Raw genomic sequence first — 26,382 nt, 5'->3', positions numbered from 1 at the left:
GACCATTACTCAGTTGCTCAGAGAGGAATACCATGTCGGGTGCACGTCCCCCCTCATGAGTCAGACCCTGTACTACTTGAGTCAGGTCAATGGCTGCCATGGTGGCCATGAACTCCTGTGCCAGTCCAGAGGATTCGCCGAGCGACGGCAGGTTGAGGTCCCCCAAGACAATAAGTCTAGGGAAACCCCACTGCCAGCCCGGCTACCTCCTCGAGTAGCACAGGAAGGGCTTGTGCCACGCAGCTGGGAGGCAAGTACGCGAGAAACAAGGCCACCTGAACCCCTAAGTCCAATTTCACCAGGAGGGACTTTTAAAGACAAGAATCATTACTACCAGATTTCCATTCATGTATTAAAGATAAATTTGTTATCAAGAATATGCTTTAGATTCAAATAGATTTTGAACTGAATCTTATATAGACTAATTTTAGAGACATTTCAAGAAATTGAAATAAGACTCATCAAGGCAAAACAGAATCTAAATGAAGCTTCATAGTGATTCAATTTTCAAATGAAACAAACCAAAAACAGATCAATATTCTCCTCAGGTGTGGAGGAAAAGGTAGAGGAAGAAAATATGTGATGTAAAAATGTATGATTTACATCAACACTCTCAAATCATAATGCCTTGATTAAGGGGTATTGAATAATGTAAGACTATGGAAATATGAAAGGCATTTTGCTAGATGAGTTTTAAGTGGAAAATTCACTTGGGACCAATTCATTTCTGTTTTTAAAATGAAATAAATAGGGCTCATTCATACATATCACAGTGCCTTCTAAAACAATGCACATCTAATAAGCAAACCTGGGAACAGCTTGCTATTTCTTGCTATTAATACATATTTTATAGTTTTTGCATTCAGATACAGATATCTTTTCTGTAAAAATGAGATTCCCAAATAATACAATTTCTTTTTGAATTCTACATCATTATTTTCAGGATAGGACATTATTTTCAACTAAAATGCAGCAACTTGCAATTCTGTTTATAACTGTGGATTAAATATGTAATTGCTGTTTAGTAATACAATTTAATTCTGAAACTTCATCATCTAATCCAATTTGATGTTAAATTGTACTTAATATGTTTCAATTATTAAAGTTGTGTAGCAAATTCAAATCTGGTGAGCATAGCTTATTATTTACTTTTTCATCTTGCAAATAAACAAAACCAATTATACTTTAAACTCACTATGGCTCAAAATATTCAGAAATATTTATCTAGTATAAAGTTCACATTGCCTTGAGATTTAAATTAGGTAAAAAGCCACTAATGAGGAAATTAAGATGAATCTATATAGAAAGTAGTGATATCAGCTCTGATGTAAACTATGTGCTACAGATTCTGGAACTACTAAATTTCTGTATGTCCAGTAAAACTATAAGAGGCTGATTACTATAGTCAAACTATTTATTTAGTACTGTTTTAACACAATAAAAATCCTAATATTTTTATGTTTTCTGCACCCCTTTCTCTCATATATACAGTATTTTATTTCTATATTCTGCGTACCTGAAGTATAAAGGCAATCTTAGCACCGTCGTTGTATTTCATTTCAGACTCTCTGAGATTTCGAAGCATCCGTTTGTACTTCAAAAAGGCTTCCCTCTTACGAGCCTCATTATCCAGCTTGCAGCACAGACGACACCGGCCAATGGTGCAAGAACTAACAGATATGGCAAAACTAGTAGAAGGTAGATATTTTTTGCAACCAAGGCAAAAATAGATGTTGTGATAAAGCTTCATTGGATCAGCTGGTACCTGCAAGAATGCTATCATAAGTTTTTTTCCCTTTTTATAATCTATACATATAAAAGCAAAATACCACTCATGCATCATCAAGAAATCTCCAGAACTGTAAAGCCTACAAACTTGAAACTTGGTACGTATGTTCCCCTTGGCTTCTAGGTGCTGCTCAGAATCCGTTTGGAGTAAGCGGCATATTAAATAAATAAATAAATGAATGAATGAATGAATGAATGAATGAATGAATGAATGAATGAATGATCAATCAATCAATCAATCAATCAATCAACAAACAAACAAAGGATTTTTTGAAATGACCATCAGATCATTAGTTATTTCTTATATTATTATTATTAACATGCTCTGATGCTAATTAGTTAGACATTCTACTCCCCACCTCCACCTAAAAAGAACTCTGTTCCAACTGCCAGTAGGTTTGTCCAGTGCATGACTCATCCGGCCTGAGGGCTGGGAGTTTAGATATTCTACTCCATGCTAAGAGTTCAGTTTTGTAGCAAAGCATGGGTATCAAGCTACTAGTGAATCATAAGTCTGGCCCGGAGGTTTCTAACATCATTGCTTTCAGCGGATGAAACTGAACTAAAAGAGAAGATGAGCTAAAGGGTTTTCAGAAGAGGAACCGATCTGAATTCATCTGTAAATATGAAATGTTAAGATAACATTGAACTGCATTGATAAAATCGGAAAAACTACACTTATACAAGAATTTGTGGTTATAAACACTAGGCTTCTGGATTGCAGTGACTGAGACAAGCATGTTATTATCAGTTACATAACTAATCCTTAGTAATACTTTGCATTTTCAAAATTCACTTCTATAATTACCATAATTACAATTTCAATTAGAAGTAACAAAAACAAACTGTATATGTATTAATAGGTAACTTACCAACCAAGTTGTAATGGTCTACATTAACTGCTATCTCACTGTCAACCGTACAAATTAGTTGTTCTATGCATTTATTTACCTACCTTTCATAAGTGTACTGTATCTCTCACACAATTACTGCAATGTAGCACAACTAGTGATTAAAAATATACTTTTAAAATTTTGGTATCTGTAGCTAAGTTTTTAAAAATATAAATATTCTTTATATCAAACACTTTGAGAGAAATGTAATTATCCATACAAGCCATAATAGTTTTGTCATACTGAAAGTATCTAAATAGTTTCTCTTTGCATTTTCTCTTATCTCTTTCATATCAAATGGTATAATTGCCATACTGATGTCCCACCAACTTGCTACTTGAGGTTTTACAAGTAGTCCTAGACTTAGTCATTTAGCAGATGTTCAAATGGCACTGAAAAAAAAATGACTTACAACTGATCTTCACACTTGTTGCTGTTACAGCTTCTTGACAGTCACATGATCAAAATTTGGACACTTAAACACATACAATTATTGTAGCATCTCAGGTCATATGATTACCATTTGCAACCTTCTAAGCTGGTTGGGATAAGCTAAATTAATGGGGGAAGCCAGATTCGCTTAACAATAGCATGATTCATTTAACAACTGGAATGATTTGCTTAACAACCATGGGGAAAAAAGTCATAAAATTGGGCAAAACTCACCATCTTGCTAACAACCACCTTGCTTAGTAACATAAATTCTGGTGCCAGTTATGATCATAAGTCGAGGACTACTGTACTTCTATGATAGCATTTGTAGCCAATTCATGAATAAAACCAAAATGTTATAATAGCACTGAAAGAAATTACTTATAACTGATCTTCACACATAACTGACAGTATTCATATCCAATACATGAATAAAATCAAAATGGATGTATTACTCCATGTGTAAATTTCTTTAATGTAGTGAAATCCCCCACCCCTACCATGCCATAACTCTGCTGAACACCTAATTCCCACAGCACTGTTTTAGGTTTAAATAAATTTACCCTTGTAGTAGGCTGCATTGCTGTCGTCCTTCTCATTCTTCTCATCTTTCTCATCTTCCTATCTTTCCTACTATCTTTTCTTATGATTTATCATTTGTTGTTTGTATATTATGATTAATGATGGTAACTATGATTTATGATCTATGATCTATCACTTTGTTGCTTGGTTGAGAGTTTATGCACCAGAGACAAATTCTTTGTGTGTCATGTCATACTTAGCCAATAAAGAATTCCATCCCATCCCATCCCATCCCATCCTTTGGAAACTGCTTAGAGATATGAGCTAGTATAGCATACTGAGGTGGGGAGAATGAATAAATAAGCAATTTTCTTGAAAACCATGAAGGAGGTTTAACTGTGTAGTTAAAATACCCTATTCAATTTTTCTCTACTGCATTTTCCAATGGCAGTAACTACCCAGCCTCTGAGGCATTTTGAAGATACCATCAATGGTGGTACAATTGTCTTGAATGGACACGAATGCCTCAAATAAAAATAAATGAGTACTCCCTTTTGCAATGCAAATGCAAAAATTCCAATGAGTTTCTGCCCTGCTCCCAGATGAAGGAAATTTTCATAGTATGGGAAGAAGGAAATGCTCATAGAAAGGAGCATTTTATTCACTTTCACAGAAAAAGAAAATATAAATTATTTAAAAAAACCATGCTTTACAGTGTGTACAAACCATGTCTCTCTACTTCCACAAAAGTATGGTATAACATACTTATACATTTCACTAATATTTCAATGATTGGATGACACTAATATTGCAATGAATGGATAGCCATTCAAGCCTTGTTTTCCTTATCATGTTTGCAGTTTTCAGTGTCCAACCCTTAGGAGGATAAGGTGAGTATGGTATAACATACTTATATCACAATTAAAAGTGTTGGTTATGACCTTTAAAGCCCTTCATGGCATCGGACCAGAATATCTCTGAGACCGCCTTCTGCCGCACGAATCCCAGCGACCGATTAGGTCCCACAGAGTGGGCCTCCTCCGGGTCCCATCAATTAAACAATGTCGGTTGGCGGGCCCCAGGGGAAAAGCCTTCTCTGTGGCGGCACCGGCTCTCTGGAACCAACTCCCCCCCGGAGATCAGAACTGCCCCTACTCTTCCTGCCTTCCGTAAACTCCTCAAAACCCACCTTTGCCGTCAGGCATGGGGAAATTAAACATCTCCCCCTGGGCACGTTTAATTTATACATGGTATGCTTGTGTGTGTGTCTGTTAGTATATGGGTTTTTTTAAATCTTTAAATATTTAAATTAATTGGATTATTTATGATTTGTTTTCACTTGTTGTGAGCCGCCCCGAGTCTTCGGAGAGGGGCGGCATACAAATCCAAATAATAAATAAATAAATAAATAAATAAATAAATAAATAAATATACATTTCACTAATATTTCAATGATTGGATGACACTAATACTGCAATGAATGGATAGCCATTCAAGCCTTGTTTTCTTTATCATGTTTGCAGGTTTCAGTGTCCAACCCTTAGGAGGATAAGGTGAAAGGTAGTGTCCTACTTAAATCCAGAGAAATTACGGTAAGATTTCAGTGTATGCTGCTTACATAAGCAAGGAAAATCAGGCCACCTATTTTTAAAGGTGTTCTGATATTGAGAAGAAACTAATTGAAGAGTTAAGTTTGCCACTGAAACCTAACAGCACGTTCAGGCAAAGATGAGGTAAATCTACTAGCAGGTTTCAGAGCCCGAGATTAAGCAAAGTGTGGAATCTGAATGGGAAATGGCTTGCTTCCAGCCTCACTTCAAATTGGAAGTTTTGCAATTTGACCTATGTTGAACCTGAATGAGTAGGAGATAAACTTCAGAACCTGGGGATAGCATTGGGGGAACAAAATGATATAGTCCAGATCAGCACAAATATCATATATGCAAGGGATCTGGGTGTCATATTTACAATGTTTCCTGAAGAATCTACCTGTTTGCCATAGGACAGTGATGATGATCCTTTTAGAGACTGAGTGCCCAAACTGCATACCAAACCCCACTTATTTATTGCAAAGTGCCAACAGAGCAATTTAATCTGAATAATGAGGTTTTCTTTCTCTCCCTCCCTCCTTCTTTTTCCCCTTCTGTTTTTCTCTCTCTTTCTGTTTCTCTCCCACCTCTCTTTCCCTCCCTCTCTCTTTTTCTCTTTCCCTCCCCTCTGCCTTTCTGTTTCTCTTTTCCTGACTGTTTCTCTCTTTTCCTCCATCCCTCTTCCCCTCCCTCTTTCCCTCCATCCCTCTGCTTTTCTCTCTCTCTCTCTCCCTCTTTCTGTATCTCTTTTTCTCCTTCCTTCTCTATCTCTATCTCTCTGCTTCTGTTTCTCTCTCTTTCCCTCCCTCCTTTCTCTCTCTTTCACCCTCCCTCTCTTTCTCTCTCTCTCTTTCCCCCTTTCTCTCTCTCTTTTTCTCCCTCTTCTTCTCTCCCTTTCTCTCTCTCTCATCTATCCATCGATCCATCCACCCACCCACCCATCGATCCATCTATCTATCTGTGCTCTCCTGCCCAGTTTCACGTATCATATAAATCCAATCACTTGAGCTATGGAGGTGGAGTGGAAGCTGGCAGGCAAAGCCAAGTATTAGAGATCCACACAAAATAAGGCCAAGTTGTGGCCCTGTAGAAGTTACTGATTTACAACTCTGTACTGTGCTGGTTGGGGATTCTGAAAGCAAAATGTGGATCACTCTAATTCTTTAACTTTGCTGTGCATATTTATTGGCAAGTCCCTTTTCTTCAAACACACTTATATGAGGCAAATGCCATGTTATATTAGCATTATTTGAATGGTATTCAAATATTTTTCTTTCCTGTCTACTAAATGGCAGACAGCATCCTCCACCTGGCAGTCACAAACCATATCTGGCTTTCATGTCATTTTGTGATAAAGAATATCCTCATCTATTCTCTTGTGTTTTGTATGTGTATTTCTTAGTTAATCAATTGTACTCTACAACTATAATAATGAACAATTTGAGATACTTATTTAACCAGCATGATATTCTTGGCAATTTATAATGTAATATGATGAGCATAGCAACACCATGGTTAGAATGCAGCTAACTTTTCCAACTGCCAGAAGTTTGCTTTTGGTTACTCAAGGTTGACTCAGACTTCCATCCTTCCAAGGTTAGTAACATAAGGACTTAGATTGTTTTGGGTCAGAAGGCTCTGTAAACCATTTAGAGAGGGCTGTAAAACACTATGAACCAGTATATAAGTGATATTGCTATATAATAACATACAATAATGCTGCACTATTTTTAGAACATCTATAACAATATAATAATGCAATTAAATTGCATCTGGCATCATCTGTGCTATGCTAGGTCTTTGCCATTTTTTGGAAGACCATACAAGCAAAGCCATCCTTATCTTGGGGACGTAAGCTGTTTCGTAAGAGGGGAGAGCCTACAGAGAATCCTGAGATCCCTTCCCATCACATCTCCTAGTAAGAGAGATACTATGAATATCTGCTTTCTCGATACCCATACCAAGTGGGCATAATATATCTGGGAAATGTGATTTAAAGCCATATAGGGTTTTAAAGTTAGTGACCTACATTGAATTGCACTCACAAATACGCCAGTAACCAATACAGCCCCCACAACAGTGATGGTAAACCTATGGTAGGCATGCCATAGGTGGCACACAAAGCCATATCTAAGGGCACATGAGTCGTTGCCCCATGTCAGCTCAAGCATGTTTGTGTGTGTGTGCTGGCCAGCTGATTTTTGGCTGTTTTCACTCTCCCCAGGATTCAGGAAAGCCTCCCGATGCTTGGGGATAGCAAAAAATAGCCCAACCAAGTTCAGAAACGAACTTCTGGTTGGGTCATTTTTCACTCTCCCCAGGTCTCAGGAGGCTTTCCTGAATGCTTGGGACAGGGCAAAATGGTCCAATGGGCCTACCAGAAATTTGGAGGCTTCAATGAGGCCTGAGAGTATGAGCACGGGGGCTGTGTGCATGCAAGGGGGTGGTGGTATTGCATTATGGCTGTGTGAGCATACACGCTCATGCTATCGCTCGCATTTGCACCCTTTTGGCACCCGAGCCAAAAGAGGTTCGCCATCACTGCCCTACAACATCTGTGTAATTGTAACATGGAAGTTTCAAGAATAGTCAAGAAAACTATGAGCCACTCCACTGTGGACCAGCTGAAGCTTTAGGATAGTCTTCAGGGTGACTCTATAAGGAATATAGATGAGAGTTATCCATCAGTTAGACAGCCAGTGGACCATTTAAACAGAAAAAGCTGCACATTGCATTACATATAGATGTAACAGAGGCAGAAGATACCTTGAGAAGTCGTGCAACTTCTGGATTAAAAAGTGGAGTTTTTATATACTGAAGAAATAATGTACAGATTCTTTGTCGAAGTCCTTGCAAATTACACTCCTTCACTCCCCTCATCATGAGGTCTGCTTCTCTGTCAATTAACTCGACTATTTCTTGTGTGAGTGTACATACATGCTCCTAAAAAATAAACAAATGATTAGCAAACTATAGTTCCAGTTCCTTATACTGACCGCAATTCTTAATATGGGTTGCAAGTTATAGTAGTTTACAGATTGCAGGGCATCTAAAATGACTCTGAAAAACCTCTTCTGAGAAAGGGTCAACAAACAGTAAAAATGTCTAACAATGCTCAACATTTCAGACACCCTATGCTTTTAGAAATGTGAATACAGTATCCAGCTAACCTTGTAGGCTGTCCGTGTGGCTTGGTTGAATCTTGCTGGGTGATGATGTAATGAAGAGGATTGTGTTCTGAAAGGGTGTTGGGCAATTCCTATTATGGTTTAATGGCTTTATCAAGGTTTGGATCTTGAGTGAGGGCTAATCCTATCACCCTGGAGCTGAAGGCCTTTTGTCTCCTAGCTAGGATGGACCAGTCTTTCTAGGGCTATTAACAAAGGTATGGGCTGCTTTTCAAGAGCATGTTTCTCTTTTTCTCATCCAGGGAGGTATAATATTCTGCCTTTCTAATATTTCCTAGAATGTTGGAGAATGGAGAATATCAAATATTTATTTCTAAAGCCTGTACCTCCTGTCCCATTTTCTTAACAACAACAGCCCCTTGTGGTAGAGGAGAATTACTTGCTTGATATACATAATAGGTTTCCAAAGCTAATAAGATGGTTGAACGTCACTCTCCTTTGTCTTAGTCTGATATATGAATCACTATATACTGTTGATGTGTGACATCATTATGTGTGTTTTTTAAAGCTTGGGAGAAACATACCTTCACCGTATGTTTCAGAGTTAACAGCACATCTAACCGCTCATCTTGGGGAAGATCTTTCATACTAATGCTGCGATAGATTCCAAGTAATTCCCTGGCCCGCAGTGTGAATTGTGTATCCATTTCTGTGGTTCTGCCATCAAATGCTTTCCATCTTTTTGGTTCTGCACACTGGAGAAAAAAATTGAACTAATAATTATAAAACTGTTGTTGCTTTTACATATTTAGCATTTCACTTTAGCTAATTAAAGATTCATAATTATTCTAAGAAATCAGCAATTACTAAACAGTTTTTAAAATAAATTCTTATAAATAATTGTGAAATCCAGTGATTTATTATAAAATTGTCATTTTCTAATGAACATAACAAATTCAAAAGAGAATATAAAAAGTAGGGGAAAATTTATTCACTTATACATTAATAGACTTAACAGAATGCAGCTAGAACCAGTATCATCAACAGTTTAATAATGCTAACCTATTGATAGAGGCGAATAAAACATTTTCCAAAATGTATCATGTTTGTCGAATTCGTGAATATGGAAGCCATAAACACTTTTTAAAATAATCAATCCATTCTATAGATTCTATATTCTAGCACTGAAGCTTTAACTGATTTTCTGGCAATCATACTTTAAAAAAAACATGGATGGACAACAAATCAAAATAATGTAAATAAATAGAGCTTTCGGTTTGCGGTCAAATAGGGGAAATGGGAACAACTTGGAAAATAAAATAGTGAGAGGCCATTAATTTCATGCAGTTGAGTTAAATCTGATGTTCAGTTTGCCTTCTCTTCAAAAAAGATTTTTGGAATCTGACTGTTTAGCATCTGTTATACCCTCGGTGGTATGATTTTCATTCATGTAAACCAATTTTCTTAATTCATTTCATAAGAGTACATGCACATCTGTGTAAAAAATTAGGTACAATTTAATATAATAGTGGCTATCCAAACCCTGCAGCTTGTATTGTTTAATGGAGCTAGGTAATTTTAGACTTTGAATTTAATAGTTTTAGATTTAATAGATTGGATAAATCTAAGGCTTTTTCAGACTATTTATAGATAGTATTTGCAAACAAATGCTACTTTGATGCAGACAGGAATAATAAATTATTTGTAATTAATAAGTAAAATAAAAATTTAAAAACAGCATTGGTGAATAACATTTATAGCATTTAGTCAAATAACTAGAAGGAAAATAACATATTGCATTGAGTAACTGGGTTGCAGTAACCCTGTTTCAAACCAGGAACTGACTAAGGAATTGTTTGTGGTTACATATAATACAGGGCCAGGATTTGATTGTGCAATTATGGCTACCATGTCAACTTTTTTGATCTCCTTCCATGAATGCCTTTGCATAATTAGTAAGTTAAAGAGCCTTAACATGATTTGATCCCTGACCTTGAGTTATAAGCGCCTATACCTGTGATGGCGAACCTATGGCAAGCGTGCCACAAGTGGCATGTGGAGCCATGTGGGAGGGCACGCAAGACTTTTCCATGTTTCAGCTCCAGCGCCCATGCACATGCTAACCAGCTAATTTTTAATCTTGGGAAAGGCCATTTCATCCTCCGGACACTTCAGGGAAACTTCCCTGAAGCCCCGGAGGCAAAAACAAATCCCCCAACAAACAAACTGGAAGTTCGGAAAAACGCACTTTGGGCATTTTTTTCACCTACCAGCAGTGGTGGGTTCATAGTGGTGCGGTCCAGAGTGCCATACCAGTAGGAACCCGCATGCAATTTTCGGTGGTTTTTTTCCGGCGTCTTGTGAGAAGGAGCTTCTCAGCTGTGCTTCAGATGAATACATTAAGATGAGGGTGGGCTGGAGGTCTTCTTCTGACACGGAGACGCTGGAAATCAGTGGGTTCCAACCAGTGTAGCACTCTGGACCACACCTCTATGAACCCACCACTGCCTACCAGGCTTCAGAAAGGCCTGTGTGCATATGCGGGGGGCAGTGGGGCGTGTGTGTGCCCATGAGTGGGGGGAGGGAAGGGGTGTGGGGACATAAACACATGGTAGCATGCCCCTCCCCTTTTGGCATGCAAACCAAAAAAGGTTCGCCATCACTGTTCTATACTTTAGATATGTGGTCTACCCAAACTATGGATTCTACATGGTGGAGGAGGGAGACATGCATATTAATTCTCTCTGACAGAACTAGAGATAGAAGAACCATAATAAACTGTGAAAAAAGGAACTCTCTCCTGATTTTATTATTATTATTATTTTTAGAAAAGCAATCATGGGAATACTCCTATCTTTAAAAGCTCCGTTTCAGTATAACTAAATCTTCAGCCTTGGGTTACTCCTATGCAAGAGATGGAATGAACATGGGTGGGTGGATATTAAGAGATTTCTAGTCCTGGCTTATGGCAATATTCTCTCTAGCCTGTCTTGGCCTGTTTAATAAGCATCAGATTAGTACCTTGGAGCTCTCTTCTAACTGTCTTGCCCCCCTCCTTCTGTAAACTATGTGCTTGGGGAAAGCAAGGAACAAAGCTGACTGTGCTGTGTTCTTTTTTAAAACTTTAGCAATTCTATTCCCCTAGCTTTATACTTCTCTAGAAAGCTTGAATACACAGGAACTGTTTGCTACTGGAAACAGAAGTCTGTACCCTATTAAGTAACTCCTATTTTTCAAATTATATAAGCATTTAAAAAAAAACAAAAATAGAATTTCATAAATATGAATTTGGCAGATTCTTAGTGGGTTTAGTTCTATAATTAAATGAAGTGCAGATAATTGGAACTGATGGACTGAAGCCAAAACCAATTTTGAAAATTGATGCAATAGATTTTTGCCTAAGTAAATAAAATTCTACATCTTTCAATTAGAGCTGGCAAGCACTTGACAGAATCAGAAAAAAATGTTGCTCCAGCATAATTAAAGTTCTATTAATTTGTTTCTTTATGCGTGCATGATAACCCAAAGGTTTGGGTTATCAAACCTTTTATATGTATTATGACACACTGTAAGGCAGTATTATGACACCTAAATTTAAACAGATTTAAAGTAACTGATCAGACATTAATTTTCTCTATATACACAAAACATTTTAAAGAATGTTTCCCAATCTGGTTTGCTCCATCCTAGGATTAGTGCCTGCCTTGTATCCCCAAATATCATGGGATTTTAGAAACTACCCTGCACCAAAACCAGGTAGGTTTTTGTTTGTTTCAGCCAAAAAAAGAGCTTTAGAGAATGCTATAAAGTCAGCTTTGTAGGATTAATATTGTAGCTGAGGGATATGTAGTTTTCCATGGGTGGGAATTCTAACCCTAACTTTAACCCTAGCCTCCAGTCCTCTGCAAGCTGCAACTGTACTGTAATATCAAGGTTCTGGGGTGGCTTGATATCATTCTACCAATGATTAGTAAACAGAAGTTGAGGCAGTTATATTATGAAGAATTTTAGCAGGCTTTATTAAATCATTATTGAAAAAATAATGGGTTTGCATATTAAGAAATTCACGATGGATTTATATAAGTGCAATCTGATATGTTCCAGAATCTCCCAACCTCAACTCTGTAGGTCATATAACCAGGCATTCTGAAATTTTTCCTAATCCAACTTTTCAATATGCAGAATAGATTGAAATCCTAAAATGTCAGAATTATTCTACTTATCTTTACATCTTTTGCATAAAAGATCTATTGCATAAAAGATCTAAACATATAATATAAAAGATCTAAACATATCTATTACATAAAAGATCTTACTGATTGGTCTTTCACACCAGGTTTTTGGGCAGAGAGCCCATTTTTAGGATGCAGGTGTGAACTTGATATACATTTGTCTGACTCCAAACAAGATGTTAGCAATACATACAGGTAATTAAGAATTAAAACTTAGGTTACATAATGAACAAGAATATATTGTCTATTTTGTTTCAGATAAGACACATACACATATTGGAAATAACATATATTGAAACATATTGGAAATAACATATCTCGAATCTAAAGTTTATACTTTTTTGAATATTATAACTTCATCTTATAAACTTACAATGTCTAAAAAATTCTATAGAAATTATTAAACAAAAGAAAAACTTGTAGGAAGTTCAAACAACAAACAATATTTTCATTTCTAAAATATTCAGAGAACATCTTAAAACAGCAAGAAGAGTTTAAAAATGTAGTCATTTTATGAATATTTTTACATATGACACTTAGTATCGTAGATCAATCACAGCAATGAAAACTAAAAAGGACGTTAGCAATTTATAGCAAAACAAGCTGGCTCCTGATAAAGAAGTGAGAAAAAGACACATAGTCTCTTCTTATTTATTAAAACTATACAATGAATATAGTGTGTGTGGGGGGGAGGGAGATATCAATTAACTGGCTTAATTATGTGCATGTATTTTAATGTGGAGTAGTACATGCATAAAAGATAGGCCCCAGCTGTAAAAAGCCTATGGAAGTAAAAAAAACTATTTCTAGGCAGTTTAAATCTTGAACCCAGTGGTAGGATTAATTTTTTTGAACAATTGGTTATGTGGGTGTGGCTTCTTGGGGGGGGGTGGCTCGCTGGTCATGTGATTGGGTGAGCTTGGCTATGTGCCTAGGGACTACTCAGAGGACTGAAAAAAAGTGAATTATGACCAGTCCTTACACTTACAACCAGTACTCACACTTATGACCATCTTCACATTTATGCCCTTTGCAGCATTCTTAACAACCGTGCCACTCATTTCACAACTGCAGTGCTTCTCTTCACCGTGATGACAAGATAGGGTGCAAAACGTAAATTGTGAGGAGAATTATAAGTACCGGTCAAAAATGACTTTTTTCAGGCCTCTGAGTAGTTCTTATGTGCATCCAGCATGGCCAGGTGGTCATGTGACTGGGTGGTTATGGCTAACTTGATGTCACTCATGTTAAGGGGCGTTTTTCCTTGCCAGGCCTCTCGCGACTATGGGAATGTTATGACATTCATAAGTGTGAAAAAAGGGCAAAAGTCACTTTTCAGTGCCATTGTAACTTTGAATGGTCACTAAATGAACTATTGTAAGTCAAGGATTACCTGTACAAAAATACAAAAAGTTTCTCTGCTTGCAAAAAGTTGTCCTAAATACCAATCATTTGATTAGAAATACCTGCAAGCTGGAGTTACAAATCAGGCAGGATGCCAGAGCACCTTGAGGAATTAAAATAGGTAAAATGCAATGATAACTATCAGCAGCCAACTCTTGCTCATAAAATGAAACCCTTTAGCAGGGAGGTAATTTAAGCTCTCCAAAAAGAGCGCACTCAGAGAAGCAATCCTTACATCCATTTGCACCACTTAAAGATATCAGCTGGTCTCACTCACCTCTTAAGATATCCTAAGGAAATAATCCAGATTTAAGGGAAAATCACATGCCCCCCAGAAAGGTAAAAAAAATAAGTGCCAGGCTTTTATCCTGCCTCTTGAAAGTACACCCCAAAAGGACAGTGCCAAGAACCACTAAAGCTGTGAAGGAAGACCCCTCTCTCCAGATAGAAAAGGTAAGCCTAACTAGAATAAAGCAAAGAAGCAAACACAGAAGCTGTTGCTTGTTAAACCAATTAAAAGAACAAATAGACACAGTCAGATTTCTGAAGCTGCTTCTTTTTCAGGAATAGAGATTAACATTTTTATTTACATTTTTCCTTCCAAAGGTGAATAGGGAAAATTATTCCATCAATAAACACAGGATTAAACATTACCAAGCACAGAATTAAACTTCACCAAAAACCAGTTTTAGACCAAAAGTAAGAATGGGTATGTAAACTCACATTCAAATGTCAATCTAGGCCCTCTGCAGTCAGGATTTAGGCCAGGATACAGCACGGAAACTGCTTTGATCGTGCTGATGGATGATCTCTGGGGGGCCTGGGACAGGGGTTTATCTTCTGCCCTGGTGTTTCTTGACCTCTCAGTGGCTTTCGATACCATTGACCATGGTATCCTTCTGCTCCGGCTGGAGGGGTTGGGAGTGGGAGGCACTGTTCTGCAGTGGTTCTCCTCCTACCTCTCTGGTGGGTCGCAGTCGGTGTTAGTGGGGGGTCAGAGGTCGACCTCTAGGTCTCTCCCTCGTGGGGTGTCTCAGGGGTCGGTCCTCTCCCACCTGCTATTTAATATCTAGATGAAACCGCTGGGTGAGATCATCCAAGGGCATAGAGTGAGGTATCATCAGTATGCTGATGATACCCAGTTATACATCTTCACCCTATGTCCAGTCGGCAAAGCAGTGGAAGTGATGTGCCGGTGCCTGGAGGCTGTTGTGGTCTGGATGAATGTCAACAGGCTCAAACTCAACCCTGACAAGATGGAGTGGCTGGGGGTTTTGCCTCCCAAGGACAATTCCATCTGTCCGTCCATTACCCTGGGGGGAATTATTAACCCCCTCGGAGAGGGTCCACAACTTGGGTGTCCTCCTCGATCCACAACTAACTTTGGAACACCATCTTTTGGCTGTGGCGAGGAGGGCGTTTGCCCAGGTTTTCCTGGTTAACCAGTTGCGGCCCTATTTGGACAGGGATTCACTGCTCACAGTCACTCATACCCTCATCACCTCAAGGTTCGATTACTGCAACGCTCTCTACATGAGGCTACCTTTGAAGAGTGTTCAGAAACTTCAGATCGTGCAGAATGCGGCCGTGAGAGCAATCATGGGCTTCCCTATGTATGCCCATGTTTCATAAACACTCCACAGCCTGCACTGGATGCCAATCAGTTTCCGGTCACAATTCAAAGTGTTGGTAATGACCTATAAAGCTCTACATGGCATTGGACCAGAATACCTACGAAACTGCCTTCTGCCGCATGAATCCCAGCAGCCGATCAGATCCCGCAGATTTGGCCTTCTCCAGGTCCCGTCGACTAAACAATGTTGGTTGGCGGGACCCAGGGGAAGAGCCTTCTCTGTGCTGACCCCGGCCCTCTGGAATCAACTCCCCCCAGAGATTCGAACAGCCCCCACCCTCCTCGCCTTCCGTAAAATGTTGAAGATTCACTTCTGTCGCCAGACGTGGCGATGATTAAGCCCCCCCCCCTTTGCTGTTGTTTTTTTCTCTGACCTCTGTATTACAATAAATTGGGTTGAGTGTGTATGATTGTGTAGTTGATGATTTTATGATACTGATTATGTTATATTAAATGTTTTTTAATTAACCTTTTAAATTTTTAACATTAGATTTGTACTGTGTTGTATTATTGCTATGTTGTGAGCCGCCCCGAGTCTTCAGAGAAGGGTGGCATACAAATCTAATAAATTGTTATTAATAATAATAATAATAATAATAATAATAATAATAATAATCATCATCATCATCATCATCATCATCATCATCATCATCATCATCATCTTTCTAGGCTAACCAAGAAGCCTTGCTTAATGTCACACATTTTAGTTCCTTATCATTAAAAGTTTCTTTCCAGCAGCTCTGGGCTGAAAGAACTGCGACGGGATTATTTACTCCCAACAGCAGTGTAAACAGCTTAAAACATCTCTTCCTGTTTTAGAAAGTCAAGCAAAGGGGGGAAAAGTACCAAAAAGGAAAAAAACTTCCAGTGACAGTAAGTCTAGGCGTACTGCCAAGAATGTAATAAGGGTTAATGGAGAGGCAGTTTCTGTAAGCAGGTCGATAAAGATTAGGCTATATGTTGAATGTCTGAATTTCTTACAGAAGTAACCCTGTAATGTGGGGTGGGGGGATAGATTTCTTCTTACAACTGGTTCTCCAAACTGCTTAGAAAGTTAACAACCGTTTCTAGAGAACCTGTTAGAACCAATAGAATCCCATCTCTGCTTGAACCAAAGAGAGTTGAATCAGTAAAACCAGAATAAGCTATCAGGTCATAAGAGAGTTCTGATTCATTTTCTGCAACCTTTATAACAATTTAGAAGATGTCTGATTTCTCTAAACAGTATGTTTTTTTATATCTAGTTTTGGGTCAACTGCATATGTCACGAGCGTGCTTTTCACTCTTTTTGTTTTAAGTGCTTATAGCTTTTTAAGATAATATTAGACTGGACTCAGAAGGGAGATCTGCGACACATTACTCAACACCCTATTCTCCCTCCTGCTTGAAAAAAATATCTCTATCAATTCCATTAGTCAGTGGTAATTCCACCGAACCATTCTTCTTGCCCACATTTTAGCAGACACACCCTCTGATTCTCCCTAATATACCATTTCTTAGTTTCTGCAGTCATTCAAAATAATCATGAGAGTCAATTGTCAGCAAATTATAGTTAGATAGCTGTCTTTTGCAGTGGGATGGGAAAGGGAGATTTTTTTTATTAAACTAAAGTAAGATTTTTGCTGATTAAACTGAAGTTAACTACTAACTGCTGCTTCCATTTAATTTTCTCTTTTCAGCAGGGAATTGGATTTAGACTTTAGAGCATAAACTTGGTAAGGGTTCCTATACATTTTCTCCTGATACAAACAGTCTCTAGCAGGGGAGAAGTCTTATGAGGGAAACTGAATAGAAATGAAGCAATTTTTAAATTAGGGAAATCAATATTTATGGATATTGTACATTTTTGTATGATATTTGGAAGCGTTAAAACTTCTAAGTTTATTTCAAGGTTAGTGTTGGCTACTAGTGACATCTAGAGGTGGAGAAGCAATTTAAGACATTTACCCTAAAATAATAATCTCTTATTCTTATGTCTTTTTCTTATCTACTGCTCTATTGTTATTACTTGAATTTGAATCATTTTATTATTATTCCAAAGTAATGGTGAATTTATTTATTATCTCTACATTCCAACTTTTAATTTCAGTCCAGGTTCATAAGAGATCTTTGTAAGAAAACACTAATATACAAATGAAATATTTGGGTATTTAGTTCAAATCATATATGTGAGTAGATTCAGCTGTCCTCTGAAACAAAAATCACACACAGAGTACAATGCAGAATAACAATTTGAATTTACAGTTTACTTTATTTACTTGTTTTGGCTTAAAAGTATATCTGATTGTTAATGTAGGAGCAGAGTAATCCTTGTTTACCAGGGTTGTGCACAAATAGAAATGTTTAGATTGAGATTAGTTGTGAATAACTACTCACTCACACACAGATATACTAACCTGAATTAAAGTTTACTTTGAGAAATAACATGTTCAGATAAACAGTTTTAAGTCATACACATGTCAGAATAACAATCCAAATATTACCAAGTACAAAGTCTTTATCAGTTGTTTTTATCATAATCAGCAAACAAAGATATCAAGCCTAAACACAGTTTAGCTATATGACTACAATACAGATAGATTACAGAGAAAATGCAGAGCAAACCGAAAAGTGAGTAGCCATTAACATCGAGTAGCCAGACAAAGACTGAAGCAGTCTTCAATACCTGCAGCCAATATATTGCCAACCCAACAATTATGGACAGAGTCCTTACACTGATAATTAGAATAAAAGAACCATAGGGTTGGAGCTAGAGCTCACTTTTGGCTCATATTTAAGTGGTAGTCACCAGGGCACCTAGATCCCTCTGACGATTATTACTGTGGAGATAATACTGCCTATTCTGAACCTGTGCATTTGGTTTTTCCTGCATAAATGTGGGACCTTATTCTTCTCGCCACTGAACTGCATCTTGTTGAACAAGACCCAGTGTTCATGTTTGTCAAGATCCTTGCTAAAGATTTGAAAAGGAATAGGCCACTGGAAGCTTAAAAGCAAGATAAGGAAAGGATTGCCATTAATTATCTGACACTTTACAACTTCAAACTATCCAGCAGCAATAGGATCTACACAGGAAGGTCAGACCAAAACAAAAAATTCTTCTTGAGATGCAACTCTATCAGTTTCTTACTTGAAAACAGGATGATGGGTATAGTTAGTTAGTTAGTTGTTAGTTAGGTTAGTTAGGTTAGTTAGTTAGTTAGTTAGTTAGTTAGTTAGTTAGTTAGTTAGTTAATTAGTTTGTTGATTGATTGATTGATTGATTGATTGATTGATTGATTGATTGGATTTGTATGCCGCCCCTCTCTGTAGACTCGGGCCGGCTAACAACAGTAATAAAACAATATATAACAAATCTAATATTTAAAATAACTAAAAACCCTAACTAAAACCAAACATACACACAAATATACCATGCATAAATTGTATAAGCCTGGGGGGAATGAATATCTCAGTTCCCCCATGCCTGATGACAGAGGTGGGTTTTGAGGAGCTTACGAAAGGCAAGGAGGGTGGGGGCAATTCTGATCTCTGGGGGGGGGGAGCCGATTCTAGAGGGTCGGGGCCACCACAAAGAAGGCTCTTCCCCTGGGTCCTGCCAAACAACACTGTTTAGTGGACGGGACCCGGAGAAGGCCAACTCTGTGGGACCTAACTGGTCGCTGGGATTCGTGCAGCAGAAGGTGGTCCCGTAGAAATTCTGGTCCGATGCCATGAAGGGCTTTATAGGTCATGACCAACACTTTGAATTGTGACCGGAAACTGATCGGCAACCAATGCAGACTGCAGAGTGTTGGTGTGACATGGGCATACCTAGGGAAGCCCATGATTGCTCTCGCAGCTGCATTGTATTTAATGTATTTAATGCTGCAGTCTTCCCCTAAATACTTCCCCAACAGAAAATTTATTTTACATGTGAAGTAAATAGTTTTCCTGAAAAGCCTCAGACAAAATTTCAAATACATTTTCCTGCAGTAGAGCCAAAGGCGTCTGGTGTTATAACAGGGAATAAATAAGATATTGTAGAATATAAATCCTGGTAATGTGAATGAAATTACTATAATAAATTTACCCCACGTGCCTATAATACAGTATTAATTAAAGGTTATAGAGATCATAGTTAGCATCGGTTCAATAAGATGATGTAATTAAGTAAATTAAGATGTAAGTGGTCGCTTCTCTGTACATAGGTGAAAAGAAATTCTCATCAAATTTATCAGTATACATAAAGACTTTTAATAACCATATCTAATGAGCCAATTTTACTGCCAGACATGCATAAAGCTCACAAATCATAACTCCAACTGGTAAGTTAATTACTGTGCTTTTCTTCAGTATGCTGCTAGTTTGCAAATGTTAATTTGGATTTTTGAACTCCTGGTATTCTAAGACAGAAATTATCTCACTGACCTTTTCCAGAAAGGACAGGATTGCTTTTTCATGGTTGTCTTCCATTGCTTCTAGTTTGTGTCTCCCAATGCAAGCAATCAGCTGGGTCTCTTTTTCTAGAAGTCCACAGAGAGCTGCTTTCCTTTCAGGTCCAGTGAAAGTATTGTTGATGCCCTCAAGTTCCTCTTGTCTCCATACTGTATCAACATAAAAAATATATATTGGCTTTTTTAGCTTTCATTCATTGATTAGCCATTACCAAGCATTAATATAAAAGGAATCTTCTAAATAGACAGGTCTTAATAAACAGAAGCCATGTGAGTTGCTATTTGGTTATTCTAAGTTATTATTTACTAGTTAAGTGTTCTTGATATACACCAGTAGAAGTAGAAGCCATCTTCAGATTATTCAAATCAATTTCATAATATGAGAAAGTTCTTCTATCATATATACAGCTCTCATGTCATTAGCAATATGTAATAATGCAGCTAAAATAAAGCAGACATATGGTTTCTTACTGTGGTTAAGTAAATTCTATCTCAATAGTCATATTATGCTTTAAGTAGGATCAATCTATTTGCTTTCAGGCCAGTGTTATTGATAATATTTTATATGAGATTATTTGGGGAGGAGTGCAGAGTTAGACTATGACACTTTTTTGATAAATACAGCATTTGCTTCTTCATTATAAAATAATTTTACCTCAGAGTCCTGTGGCATAGTCTCCAATGCTTTTTAGAAGTGCAGTCAAAGTGGAAATGTTCTGTAGAACATCTGAACTACAATATTCCCTGGAGTGGCAACTAAAGAGGCACACTAGTTTTAATGAGATGTATTTTTTATTATTTTTATGGATATATGCTGGATTAATATGTGAAAACAGCCAAAAGACTCTGTAGAATTGGTATCGTAGAAATATTATAGTATATTAATAGGGCCAGTCTGGTCTAGTGATTAGTGATTAAAGCACTGGTCTAGTTTAGAAACTGGGAAACCACAAGTTTTAATTCTGCCTTAGCCATAAAAGCCAATCGGGTGACCTTGGACCGGTCAATCTCTTTCAACCCAATTGACCTGATAGGGTTGTTGTGGGGGAAATAGGAGGAAACAGGAGTGTTGAATGCGTTACTGTCTTGAGTTATTTGTAAAAATAATAAAGATAAGATACCAATTAATTAATTTTAGGTCTTATCAAATGACTATCTTAAATTTGACAGAGCATGTCACAAATTTACAAGGCTCTCTGGGTCAGCATAATTTGGAACAGTGCAGTAATTATAACCAAATATTAAAGGCTAACAAGTAATTCCACTTTACCATTTGAGACCTTTGCTAAAGAGCTTTTCAAAACTTCCAGTTTGCTATAAAGGTACAAAACAGCATTTTATATACTCAATTTCCCTGAAAATAAGACCTATCCACAAAATAAACCCAAGCATATGTGTGTACCTAATGTAAAGCCTACCACTGCCAAAATAAGCCCAATTTAAGAGCTCGCATAGCCAGCCAGCCAGCCATTTTGTCTGGTTGCTCGTGGTGCTGAAGCCACGAGGCAAGGTGGGAGGGTGGAGATGCCCCACGTGTCTCGCACTGGCTTACGTCAGGGCCCCCACAGCCAGGCTATCCAAACCTCAGTATCTGTCTTGTGGCAGTGGCACTAAACATCATGTGCAGGAATCCACACGGCCACCGGCCACTTTTGCTTGTTTGAGGTAAGCAAGTGCAGGGCATGTGGGGCAGCCCCACCAACCCCCACCTTGTGGCCATGGTACCAGTGTATCGCTGGGCCTTCTGCTCCATTGAGGCTATGAGCCAGCAGAAGTGGGCTGGTGGCCATGCAAGGTCCTGCTGGACGAGGCTGGAGCTGCCACCACAAGACAAGGCAAGTGTCGGGTGTGAGTGGCCTGGCTGGAGGGGCCCTGAGGTAAACCAGTGCAGGGATTGTGGGGCAGCTTCAGCCTCACTGCCTCACGGCGGCAACAGCATTAGCATGCCCCACAGCCTCCTGCCACAAGCAGCAAGCAGAAGAAATGTACCTCCTGTAAATGAAAAAAAAGACACCCCTTGAAAATAAGCCCTGGTGCTTATAAGACCCAGTATTTATTTATTTATTATTAGAGTTGAAAGGGTCTTACAGGTCATCAAGTTCAACCCCCTGCTTGAGCAGGAAATCCTACAGCACCCCAGCCAAATGGCAGTCCAATCTGCTCTTGAAAATGTCCAAAGTTGGGGAGTTCACAACCTCCGCTGGCAGGCCGTTCCACTGGTTGATCCCTCTCACCGTCAGGAAATTCTTCCTTTTATTTTCAGGGGAACATGGGTATTTATTTTTAGATTTATATTCTGTTTTTCAGGAGTTTAAGGTGACCTACTTAACATTCCTTCCTCCCATTTTTGCCCAACATAGGTATCTTGTATGATATGGTGGCCTAAATATAAATGACTGGCTTACAGTCATTTGAGTTTTTATGGCTGACCTCATCTTCCCTCTTGCCAGTTCAGCATCGTAATAAAAAGCCTGTTAAAGAAATGACACAATTTGGAACCACAATCCTATGATCATGTGGTTCCAAATTGTCATTGTTTCCCTTCCTAAGGAAGTATGGGCATAATTACACAGGACATTTTATGATTCAATGACCAAAGCACCTAGCCTGAACTGAAGCTTGTGATGATGAATTAAAAATGTTGTCCACGAAATGGCCATATTTGTCGTCTATATTTGTGATAATCTCATTAGTGTTCTACCTTACAAACTAGGACAAGGTTGAAACAACTTCTGACATTAAATACTTCTCTTGTTTTAGAATTATTTTATTCCTTATTACATTGTTTTTAAAATATTGTGATACTAATGCATTGCTCATTTAAATAAAAACATAATTCTTAAAAAATCTTTAAACATCCACAACTTGTGTTAAAATATAAAACACATCATTAAAAATGAATCTCACATTTCAGGAATTTGCATATAAAAAGCCTGCACCAAAGTCATTTACATGCTGAAGGACAAAAGCATAGGGATTTCTGTAACTTTCCTGGCCAATTTTAAGAGTTTTATACTTTAGCAATGTGACTTTAAAAATGATTATAAAAGTGTTGTATAATTTGTCTTTATTATTGGGGGAGGGGACAAAACAGTAACAAAACAATTTTATTGTTTATTCCCTATTATTTTTTATCAGCCTTTTAGAATACATTAAATTGTCAAAAAGTTAAATATTCTTCAATTTACTTCCCCAAAGTGCACTAAAGTCCAAAAATATAAATAAATTACAATCCGATGGTAACAAATTTGTACTTCTAATTATAGCCTTGCTAGTTAGCATTCTTAAGGAAATATTTACAATATTTAAATAGGGTAAATAAGTATATTACCTTTTTTTTTTTTAGTTTCAGTAGATTCTTCATTTACTAGTCACCTATCATCAAGTAACTGAAATGCTAGTGGGGTTATAAGATATATTATCTTTTTAATGTTTATTGATGTGCTATATTTCTACTTTTTAAATGTTAAAATATAGAATGTTAGCTCTTTGTATGTATCATAAGCTTTGTGATTGTTACTTATAGCAATTTTCTTCTTTACTATACTCACACAAATATTTCTAAAGTAGCTATGTTTCTGAACTATTGTAAATATATGTCAGAATTTATTAGGCTACATTTGTTGATGGCCAAATTATATATTACATTTTATATAATAACCAGGGATGTAATCCAGTAGGTTCTAACCAGTTCTGGAGAACCAGTAGCAGAAATTTTGAGTAGTTCGGAGAACCAGTAATGGAAATTTTGAGTAGTTTGGAGAACCGGCAAATACCACCACTGGCTGGCTCCAGAGTGGGGTAGGAATGGGGATTTTGCAATATCCTTCCCCCAGGAGTGGGAAGGGAATGGTGATTTTGCAGTATCCTTCCCCTGGGGTGGGGTGGGAATGGAGATTTTCCCTGCCATGCCCACCAAGCCACATCCACAGAACCGGTCTATAAAAAAGTGGATTTCACCATTGATTATAACTATATATTAGACATATAATGTACTTTTCAAGAAGCACTATGGAAATGAAATAGAGTAATCAATTCTAGCCTTCTGCCACATGAATCCCAGCGACCGGTTAGGTCCCACAGAGTTGGCCTTCTCCAGGTCCTGTCAACGAAACAATGTCGTCTGGCGGGACCCAGGGGAAGAGCCTCCTCTGTGGCGGCCCCGACCCTCTGGAATCAACTCCCCCCCGGAGATTAGAACTGCCCCCAACCTCCTTGCCCTTCGTAAACTCCTTAAAATCCACCTCTGCCGTCAGGCATGGGGGAATTGAGACATCTCCTCCGGGCTTATACAATTTATGTATGGTATGTTGTGTGTATGTTTGCTTTAATAATGAGGTTTTTTATGTTTTTTTAAATTATTAGATTTGTCATACATTGTTTTATTGTTGCTGTGAGCCGCCCCGAGTCTACGATGAGGGGCGGCATACAAATCTAATAAATAAATAAATAAAACGTATCAAGAAAGACTTAATGAACTCAATCTGTATAGTCTGGAGGACAGAAGGAAAAGGGGGGACATGATCGAAACATTTAAATATATTAAAGGGTTAAATAAGGTCCAGGAGGGAAGTGTTTTTAATAGGAAAGTGAACACAAGAACAAGGGGACACAATCTGAAGTTAGTTGGGGGAAAGATCAAAAGCAACATGAGAAAATATTATTTTACTGAAAGAGTAGTAGATCCTTGGAACAAACTTCCAGCAGACGTGGTAGATAAATCCACAGTAACTGAATTTAAACATGCCTGGGATAAACACATATCCATCCTAAGATAAAATACAGAAAATAGTATAAGGGCAGACTAGATGGACCAGGAGGTCTTTTTCTGCCGTCAGACTTCTATGTTTCTAAATAAATGTTCACCATCACAGCTATATCTAATAACAAAGATTTAGAGCTTACATGATTAATAAGATATAATTGTAGGGATTTCTGCAGCCCACAGCTGGCAATCTTACAGTTATCCCTCTTCTTATTCTTGATAATAGTTACTTAATTAATAATATGTTTTTTAAACAGATATTTTGTGAGCAACAATGTACACATAAAGAAGAGAAGTTCATTCAGTAAGGCTTGGATAATGGCCACAATACTGAAAAGATCTGAAACTTTAATGATCTGCATAAGATATCCCAATTTATCTACAGTTTTGTATCTAATCTACTATAAATGTTGGGGGAGAAATGAGAGAGTTTGTGTTTGCTTATTGGCAATGAGAAAATTGGATACTTACATTCTAAGGCATGATAAAGTAATTCAAAATCATCCTTAGTTTTGGGATGCATTCTTCGATTATACTCCCTAAACAATTTTTCTTCCCTCTCTCTCTGTTTTCTTAGTTCCTCTTGCCTTTCCCATTCCAGTCTCTGTCTTAATTGTTCTTTTAGTTTGTTTACCCATTGAATAGCTAGCCATCTTCGATAATACTTTTGGATTACAATGAGCTATACATAGGGAGAAGGAACAAAGGGCTATTAGTATTTGTAGAAGGGATAAAGTACTGTAATATTTCTACATAAACAGTGATTCTGTCAATCAAGCAGTTCCTGTTACACTAGCAAATTTTAAATATTTTTCTCTAGAATGAGTTTTAACCAACAGCAGTATTTGAATGGCCATTAGGCAAAGTGTTGGGTTGTCATACAATATGCTTCAAGAGTTAAATTCACACTTTAGAAAATCTTCAACTCATTCTTTGATATAAAATATGATTCAAAAATATCAAAACTATTTTTCTATTACATAGCATTGGAAAAACAGATATTTAATGGTTCTTAAAATTTTCTTCATTTTAACAAGAAAAAGTTAAAACAATAAGAGGAAATGCAGCAGCCAAAGTTAATAAAAATCTATTCAGAATATTTAAAATTGTGGGATCTTGGTGTTCATAAGCTTGCTTTTTCTGTGAAGTTTTGTTGCCAAATTTGATAGTACTGTCTCTAATTTGTCCTTAGCATAATAATTTTACAACTTTCTAACATTCAACAACAATAATAATAAAAGAAACTTACAATAAGCTATATGCAATGATCAATTAAAAACAAACCCCACCCATCCTGCTGCCACCCTCTCCATCTCTTAATTGTATTAACTTAGATATTTATATTTTTATTTTAAATAGTTTTTACCTTTTATGACTGTAATGACAGTCATTTTATGACTTTTATGACAGTATCAACAGTAGAGACCTACAAATTTCTAGGTTCTATCATATTTCAAGACCTAAAATGATCACCTAACATCAAAAACATAACCAAAAAAAGCACAATAAAGAATGTTCTTTCTGCACCAATTCAGGAAGCTCAAAATGCCCAAGGAGCTG

General features: G+C 37.4%; 1 protein-coding gene and 1 long non-coding RNA gene across 5 annotated transcripts in view; one reads left to right on the top strand and one right to left on the bottom strand.

Moving 5' to 3' along the window:
* The window catches only part of IQUB (IQ motif and ubiquitin domain containing), a 47,884-nt gene that overhangs the window by 8,833 nt on the left and 12,669 nt on the right, over positions 1–26,382 (bottom strand). For all 4 annotated transcript variants that reach the window (XM_070755436.1, XM_070755439.1, XM_070755437.1 and 1 more), the window contains exons 7-11: positions 25,294–25,504; positions 20,032–20,207; positions 8,937–9,107; positions 7,991–8,167; positions 1,517–1,765 (exon numbers count right to left, since the gene is read on the bottom strand). In XM_070755436.1, coding sequence (XP_070611537.1) covers positions 1,517–1,765; positions 7,991–8,167; positions 8,937–9,107; positions 20,032–20,207; positions 25,294–25,504 — 984 coding nt within the window. The remainder of the gene's footprint in view (positions 1–1,516; positions 1,766–7,990; positions 8,168–8,936; positions 9,108–20,031; positions 20,208–25,293; positions 25,505–26,382) is intronic.
* Positions 1,524–26,382, top strand: LOC139169386 (uncharacterized). Its single transcript, XR_011559463.1, has 3 exons — positions 1,524–1,698; positions 5,159–5,188; positions 26,358–26,382. It is a non-coding gene; the product is annotated as an uncharacterized lncRNA (long non-coding RNA).

Source organism: Erythrolamprus reginae, chromosome 6 (genome assembly GCF_031021105.1).
Source record: "Erythrolamprus reginae isolate rEryReg1 chromosome 6, rEryReg1.hap1, whole genome shotgun sequence".
Classification (NCBI taxonomy): Eukaryota; Metazoa; Chordata; class Lepidosauria; order Squamata; family Dipsadidae; genus Erythrolamprus; species Erythrolamprus reginae.
This window is presented reverse-complemented; position numbering and strand designations above follow the sequence as displayed.